The sequence below is a fragment of the Cyprinodon variegatus genome, unplaced genomic scaffold (assembly GCF_000732505.1).
Source record: "Cyprinodon variegatus isolate N-32 unplaced genomic scaffold, C_variegatus-1.0 Scaffold185, whole genome shotgun sequence".
Classification (NCBI taxonomy): domain Eukaryota; kingdom Metazoa; phylum Chordata; class Actinopteri; order Cyprinodontiformes; family Cyprinodontidae; genus Cyprinodon; species Cyprinodon variegatus.
This window is the reverse complement of record NW_015150638.1, coordinates 270,809-288,043: the sequence shown is the minus strand read 5'-3', so window position 1 is coordinate 288,043 and position 17,235 is coordinate 270,809. Positions and strand designations below refer to the sequence as shown.

The window sequence follows — 17,235 nt, the reverse complement described above, 5'->3', positions numbered from 1 at the left end:
AGCAAACAAAACAATGTGCAGCAAAATGTTGTTGTTAAGTACTTTCTTTTGGCTGAAAATGGCCCTTGGGTGTCCATTTTCTATGGTTTCATCTTTCTCAAAAAACAATGATCCACTCTTTACCCCAGTCGTGCCAGTAGAGGGAGCGCTACCCCTGCAGCATCCATCCTAATAGGGTCTGACATCAGAGCAGACGCTGACACACACGGACCATACCTTCTGCCACAGGATTAGGGCAGCAAACAAAAAGCTTACAGAGTCACGTGACTCTCCTCCCCAAATGGTCCCTTCTTGTAACCCACTTCCCTTCGTGAGCTATCCCATGATTCACTCGGAGTGGGCGTAGGCACGAGCATCAGCAGCATCACTAAGTTTCAGCTCCTCCCTGCTGCATGCTGAGAGTGGGAGACCATAGGATCAGGGTCAGATAGATTACAGACTGAGTGACGGTGGCACTGAGAGTAAATGAGAGGACGATTGTGTGCATGAGGGTGTGAGAAAGAAATCCGGCAGGTTACAGAAGAATAGTTGCAATTGTGTCTGGGTGTGCAAGAGAGACAGAGAGTAAGAGAGAGGGTGGTATATCCTGACAGGAGGGGAGTGCACATAAGGTAAGGAGAAGAGAGACAAGACAGAAGAACAGAAAAGGAAGGAATATGGCCGAGCCGGAGCTGAAGTCCAGAAGCAGCCGGGAGAGTGTTGCTAAAGCAGGGAGCCAGGAGAAGATGGGGAGTAAGTACAGTGTGTACTCACACTCCTGGAGATGGCACATGGCGCAGAGCTGCATTATTCCATCAGCTGCTCTGATGCAACTCTGTCTGATGCAAGAATAGAACAACAAAGCTGATCATGTAAATGTTGTGCTTTTTCTGATTTATGATGCTTGCAAATGACAGAAATGGCAGATGCATGTATCTATCCGTTGAAATATGGTTAGCAGATAGAAAAAAGAGGGAGAGAAACTTGTGAAAATAATCAATTCTTAAAATACATTTATTTTCTACATGTCAGAATCTAAGCAGGTTTTATGGTGTTTCTGTCTGATTTCTTCCTACTTTGCTGTCCTGACTTTACCAGCAACTGAAGCAGTCCCCATCCAGGATGGTCTCATTGAGGAGCAACCTGCATCCCCATCCACCCCTATGGTCTCTGACCCCACTGCCACTGATCCAACAAACAGTCCACCTAGCAAGGGGGAAAAGATCAAGCTCAAGCGTAGCATCACCCTCTTCAACGGTGTGGGGATGATCATTGGCACCATCATCGGTTCGGGCATCTTTGTGACTCCTACAGGTGTGATCAAAGAGACGGGCTCTGCCGGCCTCTCGTTGATCATTTGGTCTGCCTGTGGGGTTGTTTCCACTATGGGAGCCTTGTGCTATGCTGAGCTGGGCACAACCATCGCAAAGTCTGGAGGAGACTACACATACATCCTGGAGGTATATGGGGAACTTGCAGCCTTTCTGAAACTGTGGGTGGAGATGCTAATCATCCGGCCATCATCCCAATATGTGGTCTCGCTGGTGTTTGCCACCTATCTCCTTAAGCCCCTGTATCCAACATGCCCTGTGCCAGACAGTGCAGCCAAGCTCATCGCCTGCATATGTCTTAGTGAGTATAACTGTTTCTAAGTTTTCCCACATATATTTAATCATATTAGATGTGTAAAATTGGTGTAATGTTTTTCAAATGTCCTTTTCTACTCATTTATTTCCCAACCTGTTGCAGCTTCCCTGACATTTGTGAACTGTATCAGTGTGAGAGCAGCGACCAAAGTCCAGGACTTGTTCACAGCATCCAAATTACTGGCTCTCATCATCATCATCCTCTTTGGCTTCATCCAAATTTCCACGGGTAAGCACCGTTTATTTAGACCCTCAAAATACATTCTTGGTTATTATTTATAGATTCATGGACTTTTTGTCTACTGAATCTGTCAATTTATTTACTTGACACAGAACGGGATGTTTTTAAACAGGCACAATCAAGATAAGCTACGTCAATTTAGAAAAGTTCATGTTCAAAGATGATAGAATAACAATAAACAACTGGTTCGCCTCTATTGCTATCCCCCTGTGATGAACTCAAAGCAGCAAATTGTTATTTTTATTTTATTATGAAATCATTATGTTCTAACTTAAGATATAGGTCAGACTTATAAAGAAAACAGGCCTATTATTCTTTTATATGTACTCTTTTTTTTAGTCTTATGAAACAGTCAAATTTGTTTGTTTCAGTTTACAAAAATCCAACACTTAACTGTTAATAATTCAAACCTGAAGACCTAAATCCCAAGTCAGGGAAATTCAGACTTCAGACAGCAACCTCACAAAGTAAACACAGTACTTGTATTGAAGGTTGGAATGTTGTATTGCTAATAAGTGTCACAATATTAATTTAATTTTAAAGCGATTTATTAAATTTAGAGAGATACTTATATGAGTACTAAAACCCCAAAAGCAAATTTTGGTAGAAGAATAAAAATAATTAAAATCTAAATCCGCCATGGATATGAATAATTCTATGCTTTAAATAGGCAATAATGGTGTCTGGACAACATTATTATTTTAACAATCAATATAAGTTCCTGAGAATAACATAATATAAAGTTTATTAATCAGTTTTTAACCCTTCTGTTCATATGTACAGTACAAAGTCTTTTCTTTTGTCTCTAATTATGAGCAAATTGTTGATGCATGCTAATGAGCCCAATGAAGCAGGCTGCTGTCCTTTCAGTTGGTTAGCATAGTTGCAGAGTGTGAACACAGGGTCTGTCTGTTCCAGTCGGCTGATTGAGTCTAGCTGTGCAGCCATGTGCATGTGTATCTGTGTGTGTATACTTTCTGCTGCACACGGCTGTAAATCATTACCTCTGTTCTAGTCTAATCTGCACACTTTACATGAGGAAACATAGATGTTAGAGGATTTAATAAAATCCCGTTATTGAAAATCATCATAATTTTAGCTCCTGATGTACAGTATGGTTCTTTGAATTGGTGCAATGAACAAATTAATTCAAATATTAACGCACGGGAACAGAATGTGACATCTGCTTCTTTCCCTCCTTTTATTAGACCACACCTATTCCCATGCGCCCCCCCCCCCTTCCCATCACAGCCCACAGTTGCCATGGTAACAAGGTGGCAAAGCCTAGACACTGTGATTTTAAGAGCATGACAGGAGCGAATAATGAGTGCTTGCCCAACCCCAGTTAGGAGAAAGTTATTAGCAACAGGTAGAATGGAGTAACACCCAGAGAGAAGCACAAGCACACATCATTTCTACCATTGCTATACTGATGCAATTTACTTTTTACTTTGTGGATTGAAGTGTATTTACCATTCTGTTTTTTTTTATGCTGGGATTTAAATGTCACGAGGTGTAGAGCTCATTATGCTTTTAAAGATCTGAAAAGATAATGGTTTAGGATATCAGGTTGTTAAAAGGCAGGTGTTAACAGGCTGGCCAACAGAGGGAGAAATGAAAAGTGTCAGAAGTATACAGAGAAAAGATGTCTACCAAAATAGGCAAAAAATAAAATGTAAATCTGTGTTATTGAGCAGGTTATTTCAGCTTTTTCTTGGCTTCATTATTCTTGGAACACCAGCTGAATTTAAGTATTTTAAGAAAAACTGTTTATATTCATATAATTTTTAAGATAGCTTTTTTTTTATGACAGAACATATCTATTGCAATTATTCCTTGTTTAAATTCTGTCACAAGACAAAAATAGTTGCCAGCTAAGAAGCACTCCAACACCTTTTTAAAATAATGAACTATTAGTGTTTTTTAGTGCTGCTTCTCTGTCTTTCCCTACTGTGATGTAATCAGTGGTGTGAAAGTAAAAGAAGAGCAGATATGTCATGTCCTCACCAAGACACCACTTAAACGCAACTTTTGGCTCTCAAGAAGGAATTTTAACTTGCTTTTTAAGTGCCCAAGAGGGCAACTTAACACAGGTTTTGGTTCCTGTGAGGGCACAATTGGGCCACAAACAAGAACCAAGGGAAAATTTAGTAAGGATAAAAATCGTATCAACATGAACCTCCTTCAAAAATTAAAATTGTCGCTCCTTTTAAAGTTGTTGTTAATTGCTTTATCACAGCCACCATAAGGTGAGACAAGCTGATGTTCTACTGTGTTGTTACCCCATGTTAGACTTCCTTTATTGCCATTGCACAAAAAAACAGAAGGTGAATCTTGACAACGAAATGTTGATTATTTGGCTACCAGTGTAACAGAGCTAAGACCTTATTCCTGCACAATAAATATGTTTTCTATGAGTAAGAGCTAGCTATATACAGGGTAAGAGTATATATATATACATATGTATTGCTCTGAGTTATTGAAGAAATAACATCAATAAATAAATATTCACTGAGTTGCCCACAAACTACAGAGGTTCCTGATGTTTTCGTTTCAGCTGTTTCTTCTGCAACTTTTTCTCTTTGCATGCAGGTGATGTGCCATATCTGAAACCAGAAAAGGCATTTGAAGGCAGTAAAATGGGAGTGGACAACATTGTATTGGCACTGTACAGCGGCCTCTTTGCTTTTGGTGGATGGTGAGGCTTTGTGCACCTTTATAAAAACCAGCTGTAAATCAGGTTTTACAATCAGTTGTACCCAGTTGACCTAAAATGTTGTTTCCCTGCAGGAATTACCTGAACTACGTTACAGAGGAGATGATCAATCCAGAGAGGTGACTTAGAAGTGATGCAGGTTGATTTCAGTATTTTATAGACTCTTCTGTGAATAGTACAGCAATGGCATGATTGCCCTCAACTATGAATAAGCTTGCTTGCATGGAGATAAAGTACAAGGCCACATCAACACTGACCCGCATTGTAAACAATGGATGGCATGAAATTAAAGATATATTCAGTCTCTGATGTGCAGATTTCATCCTGTTATGAAATTCTAACTTTGCTCTGTTGTGGTTTAATGATTGTTACCCCTCACAGAAATCTGCCTTTGGCCATCATCATATCAATGCCTATAGTCACAGTGGTGTACGTGCTGACCAACTTGGCTTACTTCACCACCATCTCTCCTCAAGTCATGGTTGAGTCTGAGGCTGTTGCTGTGGTAAGGTGGTTTACTTCACTTCACAACCATACACACGTCTTTGTCTTGCACACAGAAGCTTTTATTTAACAAGTTGTCCACTTCATTTGTGTACGTTTCTTTGTTCTCTTGATGCAGAGTTTCGGGGAGTACCACCTCGGTGTGATGGCCTGGTTGATTCCTGTCTTTGTGGGGCTTTCCTGCTTCGGAGCCGTCAATGGATCTCTTTTTACTTCAGCACGGTGACTAAAGCATAATATTGACTTTATTTCTGTCCATGGAGAGTTAGAGAGGGGCTGTTTCAAGATCTGAGGGTGGAAATTGTATCTAGGCGAAATGCTTCAGTGGAAAATAACCACCTGTTTCTCCATTAGGCTGTTCTATGCTGGAGCCAGAGAGGGTCAGCTCCCTGCTGCTCTGGGACTGGTTCACACAGACTTGTTTACACCTGTACCATCACTGATCTTTACAGTAAGCCTGAACCTCTTTTCAACACTTAAAGGCAATTGCTACTGTTTTTCTTTCCTTTGCTCCTTGTTTCAAATGTACTTTTATCACATGTTTGCAAATTTAGTCAGAAAACAGCAATTGTTCAGGTTCTTGTTTATTTTAACTCATACTTGATTTTTTTTTTTTTTTGTATATTACACCCCAACCCATCACTCTTATGCTACCAAAAGCCGTTTGGTGCTGGCCTGGATGGTCTGGCAAGTTTTTCGTGGCTGCATCTCACCAATAAAAGGCCAGTAGACTGGTGTCTACTTGTATGAGATTAAAGGGTTGCTCTATTTTATTTTATCACAGGTCTTGATAAGTGTGGGAAAAAATTGAACTGAAATGAAAAGAGATTTTTTCCAAAAGTCTATTTAAGGACATCTACATCTTTATTAAATCAGTTGTTTAATATCTCCTTGGATACTAAATCAAATGCTTTGATTTGCCACCTCTCACCTTAATTATGAAATTTTACTCAACAAAGTTCTCTTTTTGACTTTGTGAATGTAAAAATTCAAAGGTAGAACAAAAGTTATTTTACAGCTGTTTTGGACATGGGAAATCTGGACATGAGTTTTGCAATATGGGTCTGGTTAATGTCATATTCCTTAAACTGCTGTTTTTTTTAAAGGTAACAGAAATCATAAACTGTACTTAAAAAAATCTTCTTTTAGCGTAAACTAAGGTCATTATCTAAAGTGTTCCCCTGTAGGCCAAAAAGCAGTTACATGGCCCGAAAGCATACATTGATTTTAGCATCATGTTAATTGTTACCTACAGACAGGGCTACTTTTAATGGACTTTAAGTTTAATAATTTTCAAATAATTTTTCCTCAGAATCTTATAAAAACTCCAGAAATAAACTTATATATTAGTTTGGTAAAATATTGAAGATTCACTTTTTTTTTTTTATGAAAATGTCAATTGATCCTTAATTCATTACAAGTCAACATTATTACAGCAAAAAAACACTGACCAAACAACATTTTTAAAAAAAAAATGGAAATCTTCTATATTTATGTCAAAGAGAGCAAACATTGTTGTCATTTTGCTATAGTGCCTCCTGTCCATGATGTACGCCATTTCCCAGGATATCTTCTCAGTCATCAACCTCTTCAGCTTCTTCACCTGGCTGTGTGTTGGCATGGCAATTGCTGGTTTGGTGTGGCTGCGCATCACCAAGCCGGACCTCCGAAGACCTATTAAGGTACCGTCTGAACACTGATTTAAACTGAGCCCCTTGTGTTTTGGGTAACATTCAATCTTCATAATGCGAGGCTCTACCTAAACCACTGCCAGATTCTTTGTCTTCTCAAAAACATCAACATGTCATCAAGTTACATAAGAGCTCCACTATTTTTATTTCATTTAGAATGAAAGCGCCATTGTATCACTGCTCCTGTTGTGAGTTGGAAATGGAACCACACTGTGTTTCCACGACAGGAGGGAGTGGCGATTGAATGAACGCGCCGTTCTTTGTTTCCCTTTCATCGTGGGAATATTACCTAAGTTAACAGCAGTCTTTTATCTTCCTTTTGAGGCGAAGTAATCCCACCCCATTTGTTTTATAAGATAAACTATACACAGGAAATAAACAGACATCTGAGTTTTATTACTAAAACAATTATGAAACAAGGCTCTAAGGATTGTTGTCTCAGTTCAGAAATTCTTTCAGGACACTTGATTCCTTGCTTTATCTCTGGACATCTGAGTCCTGCATTTCTAAAACACTGTATAAAGAGTTTTAGTGCTGAAAATAAATACAAGCAAAATAACCAAAAGTAAATTGCTATCTAGGATTTTGCATATTTTTTAATGGCATAAACTCAGTTTTAACTAATCTAAAAATACTGAAATGTATTTGAGTAGGAACCAAGCATAAGTGTTCTTTATATATGGTTTATTTGTTAGTAGTATCAACAATATGTGAAAATATGACACCCTTTAAAAATGTTTTGTGTCATTCATTTTGAGATATAAATGTTAAATATAAATTTTAACATTGCTGAAAAATGCACCGGGAAAGTAGTGCTTTTTAAATTTCCATTTAAATATGTCAATAAAAATGATCTGATGTGGATTAGATAAATAAATCCCCATTTTTAGTTCCCTGTTTAAACCACAGGTTGCAATGTGATATGGTTGTTGCAGTTGAAGTGAGGGGTAGGTGGTTTGAAAATAAAGTTTTTTTAAGCTCTGGATGCAGGAGAGCTGTGCCCTGGGATCTCCTATACTTCTGTGTTGCAGATGAGCTACTGTGCATGTACCACTTTTAACGAGGGTCTATGGGCAAAAATTAGCTTTCCAGGGCGGAAATACATCACCAATCCGACGACGAACGATATAGCTTTACTCGTCATTAAATATTAAATATTTATCTTACTAATCTGAAATATATATGAATATATTTTGAAATATTAAGACCTAATAATTACATTTTTAGGGTGTTTTTTAAATTTCTTAATCAAGGTCATTGGGTGAGTGCAATGGTGCCCTAGCACCCTTTATTTACCAGCCGCCACTGCCTGCAAGATGCTAGAAGTCTCCAAAAACACAAAAACAACTTACAGCAAACATTACAAGTGCAGTGGAAAAGTTCAGAATTGAAAGCCTTTACCTCCAGCAAACAGCTAATTTTGTTCAATATTGTGACTCATACCTATAGCTAACCTCGCACATGTTCTGGATCTCTTGTAAAAATGTCCTCATCTTCACTCTGCTCTCCTTTGATCAGTAGATCGAGAATTCGAGTGAGGCTTGTTTATTTTGTATTTTTTTTTTATCTTCAGTATAAACTTTTTTTAATCAGGTGCTGAAGCTGTCAATAGGCGCTACTGCCGCCCTCTGTTTTAGGTAGGAACTGCTTGTTCCGGCAAATTATATTGAAGAATAATAAAAAAAAAAAAAATGCCATATCCAGATTATGATTTAGATCATTACCAAAACCGAATGAATTGTTCCTTGGCATGAGGCGCACCTCTGGTAGAAATTTCATTTAAATGCGTTCATAATTTTTCAAGTAATCCTGCTAAGAAACAAAGACATATAAAAACATAACCTCCTTAGCAGGGGTAAAAAATAATCCTGTAATGAGATTTCTGGGAAGCTTAATCTGGAAAAGTGTGGGATTTCTAGATAAACATTAAAAAAAATGTTTTGTTTTTTTTGTATTAAGAGCACTTTTCTTTTATTGGTCGGATGTAATATGCTAATTTTGTGAGATAGCAATTTTGGGTTTTTATGAGCTGTATGCCAAAATCATCTATATTAAGACAATAAAAGACCTGAAATATTTCATTTAGTGTGCAATGAATCCAAAATATACGAATGTTCAAGTTTTATAATGAACTTTATCACAATATGCCAATATATATATATATATATGGTTTTGCATGAAAAAGCACAGAGTTCTCAGAATTTAGTGTCTGTTATTATTGAAGTATTAAAAAAATGAAATAAATACCAACTACACACTTTTGCTTCTGACAATATTTAAACTGCTTTCAGCTATATCTCTCATCTGCATTTTGTTTGTTATGCCTTGTTTTTGTAAGGCAGGTGACAAAATCTATGTTTGCAGCCTTATAGAAGTGAATTTAAAAGCTTTTTTTTTTTTTTACCTTTTCTTTTCTCACAGGTGTATCTTTTTATCCCTGTGACCTTCGTGTTGGGCTGTGTCTTCATGATAATCGTGTCCTTCTGGGCTGCTCCTTTTGAAAGCCTGGTTGGCAGCAGCATTATTCTCACAGGCATTCCTGCATATTTGCTCGGCTACAAGTGGAAGAAACCCCATATGCTCAAGAAAATGCTGGGTAAGTGAAGCTCTGCTTTTGTTTGTTTTAAAACGGCTCCTTTGTTTGTTCAGACCAGGCTGTTATGAAATTCATGTCAGAGTATACCTATACCCACTGTTCTGGTTTATTTTTGTACAAGTGTTCATTATTGCTGATGTTGCTAAACAAAATATCTAAGTTGACAAGTTGTTTCTTCACAGAAATCTTCACAATGTTCTGTCAGAAGATCTTCATGTCTGTTCCTGAGGAGAAGGAAAAACAAGAGGTGGCTGAGTAACACCTGGAAAACTTAGTTTGAGTCTTCAAATGTTTACATTCATTCTTTAAATTTATTTGAGCACATTTTTTTTTTCATACCAGCTAAAGTAAAAGTGTAAAAAAATTACAAGATGCAAAGGTGGCCTTATGGAACCCCCTTGTTAGAGATAGAGGCTTGTGACTTCTTTATGCTGTTTTAATTGTCCGAAGGTCAAAATTCTGTCTTAATTTAGTTTCATCTTTGTTTATGCTGCTTTTATTTTGATAGTTTTGTCCCGCTTAATGCTGGAACACGCTTTTTTCCATTAAATGTGAAAAATCACAATGAACACATGATTGTTTAGACACTTCAAATACAGTATTATTATGCTGTAAATCTACTGCCCTGCTGGTTCATTTTGTATTGATGGACATAGAAAAGAGGAACAAATGACAGGTTAGACTTCTTACTTTGAGTATCACTAACAATCACATAGTATTTAATAGTTTACACTTCTTTAAATTGTGTGGCAAAACTGAGGGTTTAGCATTATCTATTTCTGTATGTGAAATATGCTGCTAGCCTACAGTGGCTCTCAAAAGTGTACTAGGGCTGCGTGGTAATAGAAAGACACACTTCTTCAATTTCATAGTTGAATTTTGTGATGAAGTTATTGATTGGGGCATCTACATTTTCTCAGTTTTCTTTTTTCTATCTAAACCAAGTTTCCACCTCTCCCCCTAAACTGCTATCTTAGTCCGTACTTCAGATAAGTGCATAAAGGCAGGGAAATTCAATCATGGTGTCCAGTTACCTTATTGGTTTACAGATCTATGCATCCAGAGATGTTCTAGTCTACCCATTTTAGCATCAAACCGTTACTTTGCAATTGCAATAATACATACACTGACAACTGGATAAAACGGAAACTCTTTTTAATTTTTTATATAAAACAAGACCCCAATGCACCATTTTCACTCTTTTAGTACCTTTAATGTGATTTCCATCCTGTACACTTGAATTGAAAAGGAAACAAATATGCTACGGCAAAAAATGAAAAGAGCAGCAATATATAGTGTGATAAGTTTGAAAACCCCTAATATTTTTTGACCAGGAATTCTGTATCAGTTTTTGTAGTAGTTTATTTTCAGCCTTTTATTATCATTCCTTGGTATGGGCACCTCAGCATCAAACATTTTGACTATGTTTTTTCTTCACAGCGCAGAATTTCTCCAAACCTCTCTAATTATGAGATCATTCCTCGCCCACAGCCTTGTAAAACATTACTTTTCTTCCAGCGAAACAGATATGTTAATTATTTTCCTCTTCGTCCTTAGTTTTCTAACTGAGAACAGAAGAATGTAAGAAAAAAAGGCCCCATAATTTCATTAACCTACTTAAAAATTTATTTTCCATCCAAGAAAAGAAAACCCAGATCCTGATACTTACACCACCGTGTTTGTGTGTAGTTTCTTAGACAAAAATAACCCTCAGCAGTGTGGCCTAAACCGACAATCTGATTCCTTCTAAGATTAAAGGAATATACAAAGAAAATGGAAACTTTTACCAATGATTTTATTTATGGGGAAAAAGGGGTTCTGCCTTACTACCCTATCCCTTAGTCTATGGGGAGTACAGTTGATCACTTCAATGTTATTCTTGGCCTTTTTCAAACTTAACAAGACGGTGCCTTTATATATTGATGCGATAATTTCTAACCTCTCTCCAATTTAAGGATTAATATGAGGGATGTAAATGAGAACATGTCTTTTAAAAAAAAGCCAAAATTGGGCAGCTGTGAGCTCAATAAAGGAAGCTGAGTGAAAAAGTCGACAAAGTTTTAGTTCTCACACTTATGAAAACTGATTATTGCTGCTCCTTTTCTTCTTATGTTGCTTTTTAATTAACACTGGAGAATATTTTACATCAAATATAACAACAAGGTTTAAAATTATATTTTAAATGTCAAAACCTTTCAGAGCCACTGTATAATGTCACTGTTTATAGAGGACTACCATACTAACATTTCTATCTGAAACATCCATTTAAGCATTATTTTCTACAATGAATCAGCACTTATTTTAAAGCACAATCTGTAGAACATAAATCATTTGAAATTTCTTCTGTAGGAGTGTTACTATCAGGCTAGCCAGTTTTTTTTGTTTTTTGTTTGTTTGATTTCATTCCAATGTAAAACAGAGTTAGCTCTGTGCATAAATCATAGAAAGACAATGGAAAGTAGCTTTTCTGTTTGTAAAGCTCTGGTAGCAGAAACAAAGGAGATGTACAGGTATAACTGTAGTGGTTGTATTAGTGTTCGTATTAAAGGTTTCTGTCGTCCTTGTTAATGCTGATATTCCATACTTTTGTGACACTCGGAGACCAAATTGAATGTTTAATAAAGTTCATAGTTTCAGCTCTGACAAACCTCAAAGAAAACCTTCCTGGGTGCTGGAAGCTTTAAAAGCCCTTCCAGCTTTAAAAGCTTTTACTAAATCTGGTCTATTATCATCTCATCTATCCTTTTTTGTCGGGATATTAATTTGAATATCTTATTTCAAAGATGAATAAAATTAACAAAGGCACTTTATGTAATTATTTAGACTTAACTTTCAATAAATAAACTCATCCAAAGTTATGAGTAAACCAATAAATAGCACAAAGGTCAAAGAAATAAATATGGACACCTCCATTGACTGACCTCAAATAAGAATTAATCCTTTCTGCAAGCCCATTTCTCTATATGTATAAGACAATTTATATACATATATATATGTTGTAATCACATTTGCCAGGTAAAATGTTATGAAAAATAGAAAATTTGTATTTTTAATCTTCAATATGAGAGTAATTATCTGTTGTATCTCAGTAACTATAGCAGGTACCTGTCAAAATAAAAGTATTTTCTTCAAAGTTTGAAATGTTTTTTTGATTTATTGCAAAACAATAAACAGTTTCTCCCGTAAATGTTTATAATACTGGCATCACTGCTATATAAATGGAGCTCCCAGATATATTAGTATCAGTTAACAAAAGGCTTATATTTCAAACAGAGCAAGCAGCCCCCAACAAGAGGCAGCTTTGATCCAAATGAGGATATGACAGGGGCTATTTTCTCAAAATGCAGTCCAGCATTATCTCCTGAGCCATCAAGTGGTTGGGTAGGGATCTTGATAAAAAGCCCATCCTTTTTTGTTTGTCTTGTCTTGTTTGTTGGCTGTCTGACAATGACGCCATCGCAGGCCTGGGCTGTCTGGGGAGTTCATATCTGTCTGAGGAGGAAATGAAAGCCCCTGAAGGGTACCAATGGAAGCAGCATCAGGACCGCTAGACACTATATTGATGATGAAAGATTGGAAGAGCAAAAACAAACAAAAACACCACACCAATATTACTTGACTGGTGGTTTTTATAGCTGTTACTCTTGTAAAGTATAGTTTCTTTTATACTTATTTGTAAGACACATTTACACTGTATGGTTTTTAAGCTATTTGTAGTATTATTATAGTGTAACTAGTAACAGAAATATACATAATCATTACAAAAGAAAGCAAAACAAAGTTATAAAGGTGTGCATTAATCAGTTTGGAATATGAAAAAAACTATAGGTGTCATCTGTACAAGACACCTATATTTAGTTCACATTAGTTCCATATAATGTTGTGAAAATGATCCAAAAATGATAAAGGGAACACTTGAAAAAAAAAAAAAAAAAAAAAACTCTTTTACAATTTTAGTTTTTTGATGAAGTGGATGCCACATGGAAATTGTCTTTATTAGTTTCAGGCAAAAAATAAATAAATAAAAAAGTATAGGTCATATACATGACTTGTAGTTAATGAACTTAACCAGCAGATGTAGATAGAGTCACATTAACCAGAGTTGGTTTCTTAGCACTGCATTTTTGCTTATTGTTTTACATGTACAACACAGGATAAATTTCACACTTAATTTTTTTTTTCTCCTTAACTTATTTCTGCATACCAATGGCAGATCACATTTTCAATTTAAGACTTTCCCATTAAAATGACACATCAATTGTGGGCATCAGGGGATTTTAGAACCACAAGCAGTTGACTGATGGTGCTTTATTGCAAATGATGCAGTGCAATTCAATATATTGTGCAGGTGTTAAGACCTAGCAATAATTGTGTTTAACTGATGGACTAAGGCAATCAATCAGAGAACCAACAGTGAACCCCATGGCAGAGGTGGGTAGTAACTATAGTTACATTTACTTAAGTAACTTTTAAATAATGTACTTTTAGTAGCTTTACAGCATTGTACTTGTTACTTTTGAGTAAAAAACATGTTAAATTATCCCTACTTGACAAGCCTTTTCACCTAGTGGTTTTTCACTTGTACTGGAGTTATTTCTTAACAGATTTTACTTTTACTTGAATAAAAGTATGATGAAGTAGTGCTACTCTTACTTAGGTACCATTTCTGAGTATTCTACTCACCTGTGTCCATGGCTGACAGCTCAGGCAGGAGAATGTGTCAGCAAAGACACAAGAATTTGAATGACTTAAGACAGACATTGATTTGTTTGCAAGACAACTAGCCTAACAAATATTTAGAGCCACCATAGAATCATCTGGATCATCATGTTGATGTTTTAAAAGGTCCCAGTTAAAACTTTGCTTTGGATTCACAATCAGAACAGACAGACAGAAGATGCCTTTCCTCCAATCTGACTGAGCCTTGGATACTTAAGATTATTAACAATTTGAATTTGATTTAAAAGGAAAATTTAGCAAACGTGTTTGTAGATTTGAAAAAAAAAAACCCAGCTAACTACATGCAAATGAGGTGCTGAAAATATAAAATCTAAACAAAATCACATTAGACTTTTCATATTCTTTTTTGTTAAAACCTTTCAGAACCATGATTTTCTTTTCTTCCCTCTTTATATCAGTGGTTGTTAGTCTAATATGTATGATTTTAAATGCAGAAATTTCCCCTTAAGCAACACGCACTCCCTGACACTGCCTATGAATCACCTTTAGGGGGCACTGCGTCACCATTGCTTACAGCATAACGTGCATTCAGAGAGAGAAGAAAGTAGTGCATGTTTTTAAGGGGGGTAGGGATGATATATTCCATTTCTATTCTACCTTTAATCCAACTGTGAAATTCAAAACTAAAAGGCTGCTGTTTTTTTGTGTGTTTTTTCTACCAAGGTAGTTTTCTGTAAAGCTGTGTACTGCATCAGCAACCCAGAGTTTCATCATAACATATTCAGCACTAAAAACATGGCCAACTTGTAGAATATATATGATGTGTTTGACTATATTGATTTAAAGAAAAATAAATCAATCCTGGATTTACAAGACATTAAACAAAGTGAATAAGGTAAAGCTTAAAAACGGCAGATAATGAGCAACATGACAACAGCTACATTTACTTTTTCAGCATCAAAGATAATCCTCTTAATTAACCTCGGCTACACGAATAGAGCGCAGGGTGGATGGTGGTGGTGGGGGTGTTTTCAGCAAAATTATGTTTNCAGCAGTTTGCCATAAGAACAAATGAATCTTCAAAGATATAATAATGAGGAATATTGAAAATAAGACATGAACATTCACTTTCCCACTTTAAACATTTTATTACAGACAAAAGAAAACAAAAAAAGAAGTATTTGTGACACAAAAATGAAGCTAATGTTGGTACATGTATGTGGAAAGATGCACCAACAACAAATTCTGAAAATATTTATTATTCTAAAAATAAAGGTGTTGGTTCAATAATAATAATAATAATAATAGTAATAATAATAATGCAACCTGATGCAAACAAGCCAAATTTTTACTTCATTTCATCCTTAAATAGATGTAAAACCTGCAAATAATTAAATAAAATGACCAAATTGTAAAACATGATATCTGACAAAACAAACAAGGGTTTTTTCAGCAACGATTCTGCAAATTAAAGAGGCAGGCTTGTACACCGGATTGAAATCTACGACCCTCGGTAAACCCTGCAACAATGGACATAAAAATGAGATATCTTGAAAATGTTTTGCACGCAAAAAAAAAAAAAAGATAAAGATGGAAAAGTTTAACACAATTCTAAAACACCTAAGAAACTAGTCAAAAACTTGAAAACCCACTGTTATGTTTTTTTTTTTTCTTTAGTAACATTTCACATTTAGCAACATATTTTTTTATTCACCTGTACAAGTGATGAGACTAAAAGGATGGAAGGCGGAGCTATAGGCAAAAGGGGGCGTCCGTATTGACATGAGTAGGAGGAGCTAAAAGGTTCAATCAGTGACCCCTGCATAATGTCCCGAGGATAAACAAGAGGAGCGATGTCCGTGTAGGAGCTCTGCCCGGCTGAGGAGGACCCTGAACAGTTTGCAGCCTTTAAATTTCCTGCGTCCTTTTTTTTTTTTTGGAGAGACATGAACACAGCGTTAAACTTCAGCTTTAATGTGTGTGGCCCTTCACTGAACCCGTCTGCACGGCAAAAAGAAAATCACTTAACCAAACAAAAGAGAGTTAAAAAAAAAAAAAAGCAGAGGGACTCCAGCTCAATACACAGAGAAGAGGGATCCATTTTGGTGATATTTACAATCACTCCGTGATAAAGGAAAATATGAAGTTCTTCAGTAAGAGGAATGATGCTTTACAAAGAGTTTATGTATTCTCGGAAACACCTTCATTGCTTTGCCTTCAGATGGAGTTGTTTCATAATGTCCTGAAGTAAACCCCCCCTCCCCGATGAGCGTCAATAATCTAGTTTCCCGCATTAGATTTTCTACCTTTGAGAATGCTTTAAGCATTTCACATCTTCCTAATAAGGATAGTTTGTGGCAAACACAGAGCAATTGAGTGAGAAGAAAAGAGATCTCTCAACAAAAAGAAAAAAAAAAAATCAAAGCAATATGAGAGGACATTTTAGGCCCTCATTTCCAGTATGCCAATGTGAGCTTAAAGCTCGCCATCACCTCAAAAACATTGTTCACAGACCAGGAGAAAGAAAAAAAAGAGGAAAAGAGAAAGCAAAGGCAGTGCCTCAGGCTTGTGGCTGATTTAAGTGCTTGGCAAAAAGGTGGTGCTGTAGCAGTCTTTGGGATTTTCAAAATCCATCAGAAGAATAAAATAACACCCCCCCACCCCACCCCCCCGCAAAAAAAACAAAAAATGAAAAATGGTGAAAAAACAGATACATCAATGATGTTGTTGTTATGTTAGAAAGCTCTCTGGAGTCTGACATGAGGAGGTCATATAACTTCAAGTGAGGTAGAGAGGCTTGTCCCGGGCTCCCATGCCGCTGCTGATAAAGAAAACAAGAGCAGTATAAATGTGTGACAAAAGATTTGTGAATAGAGACGGCTGTTAGCACAATATAACTGTTTATTCTACATAACATTTCACCAGGGAAATATGCTTTTTTTTTTTTCCAATGAAGGTCTGGTTTGGGGAACAGCTCCAACACAAACATGAAAGCTGACAACAGACATAAAAGGGAATGAATTTCAAATTTGCAGATCAGATGGTATTTGAAACGTCAGATTTGAAGTCTATTCTGCAGGTATCTTTACCGGGAAACTGCAAGTAATTTAGAGCCTTCCGAAAGTCCCAAACTTCAGAGATCTGACACAAGGTGAGGAGGTTTAAAGAAAACTCTGTACTCT

General features: G+C 36.4%; 2 protein-coding genes across 3 annotated transcripts in view; one reads left to right on the top strand and one right to left on the bottom strand.

Annotated features, from left to right (window-relative positions):
* The first annotated feature begins 330 nt into the window (after positions 1-330).
* On the top strand, positions 331-12,907 carry LOC107087458 (large neutral amino acids transporter small subunit 1-like). The gene is made up of 11 exons (XM_015379034.1): positions 331-732; positions 1,078-1,611; positions 1,729-1,854; positions 4,459-4,564; positions 4,657-4,701; positions 4,964-5,087; positions 5,205-5,308; positions 5,441-5,537; positions 6,619-6,768; positions 9,199-9,373; positions 9,556-12,907. The coding sequence occupies exons 1-11, from the start codon at positions 657-659 to the stop codon at positions 9,630-9,632; spliced, it is 1,614 nt and encodes a 537-aa protein (XP_015234520.1). The 5' UTR covers positions 331-656; the 3' UTR covers positions 9,633-12,907.
* A 2,369-nt stretch (positions 12,908-15,276) lies between these two features.
* Positions 15,277-17,235, bottom strand: part of LOC107087503 (thymocyte selection-associated high mobility group box protein TOX-like) — a 112,090-nt gene continuing 110,131 nt past the window's right edge. The window contains exon 9 of one of the 2 annotated variants that reach the window (XM_015379105.1): positions 15,277-16,874. In XM_015379105.1, coding sequence (XP_015234591.1) covers positions 16,832-16,874 — 43 coding nt within the window. In that variant the 3' untranslated portion in view covers positions 15,277-16,831. The remainder of the gene's footprint in view (positions 16,875-17,235) is intronic. The other variant, XM_015379107.1, reaches the window with a different exon arrangement.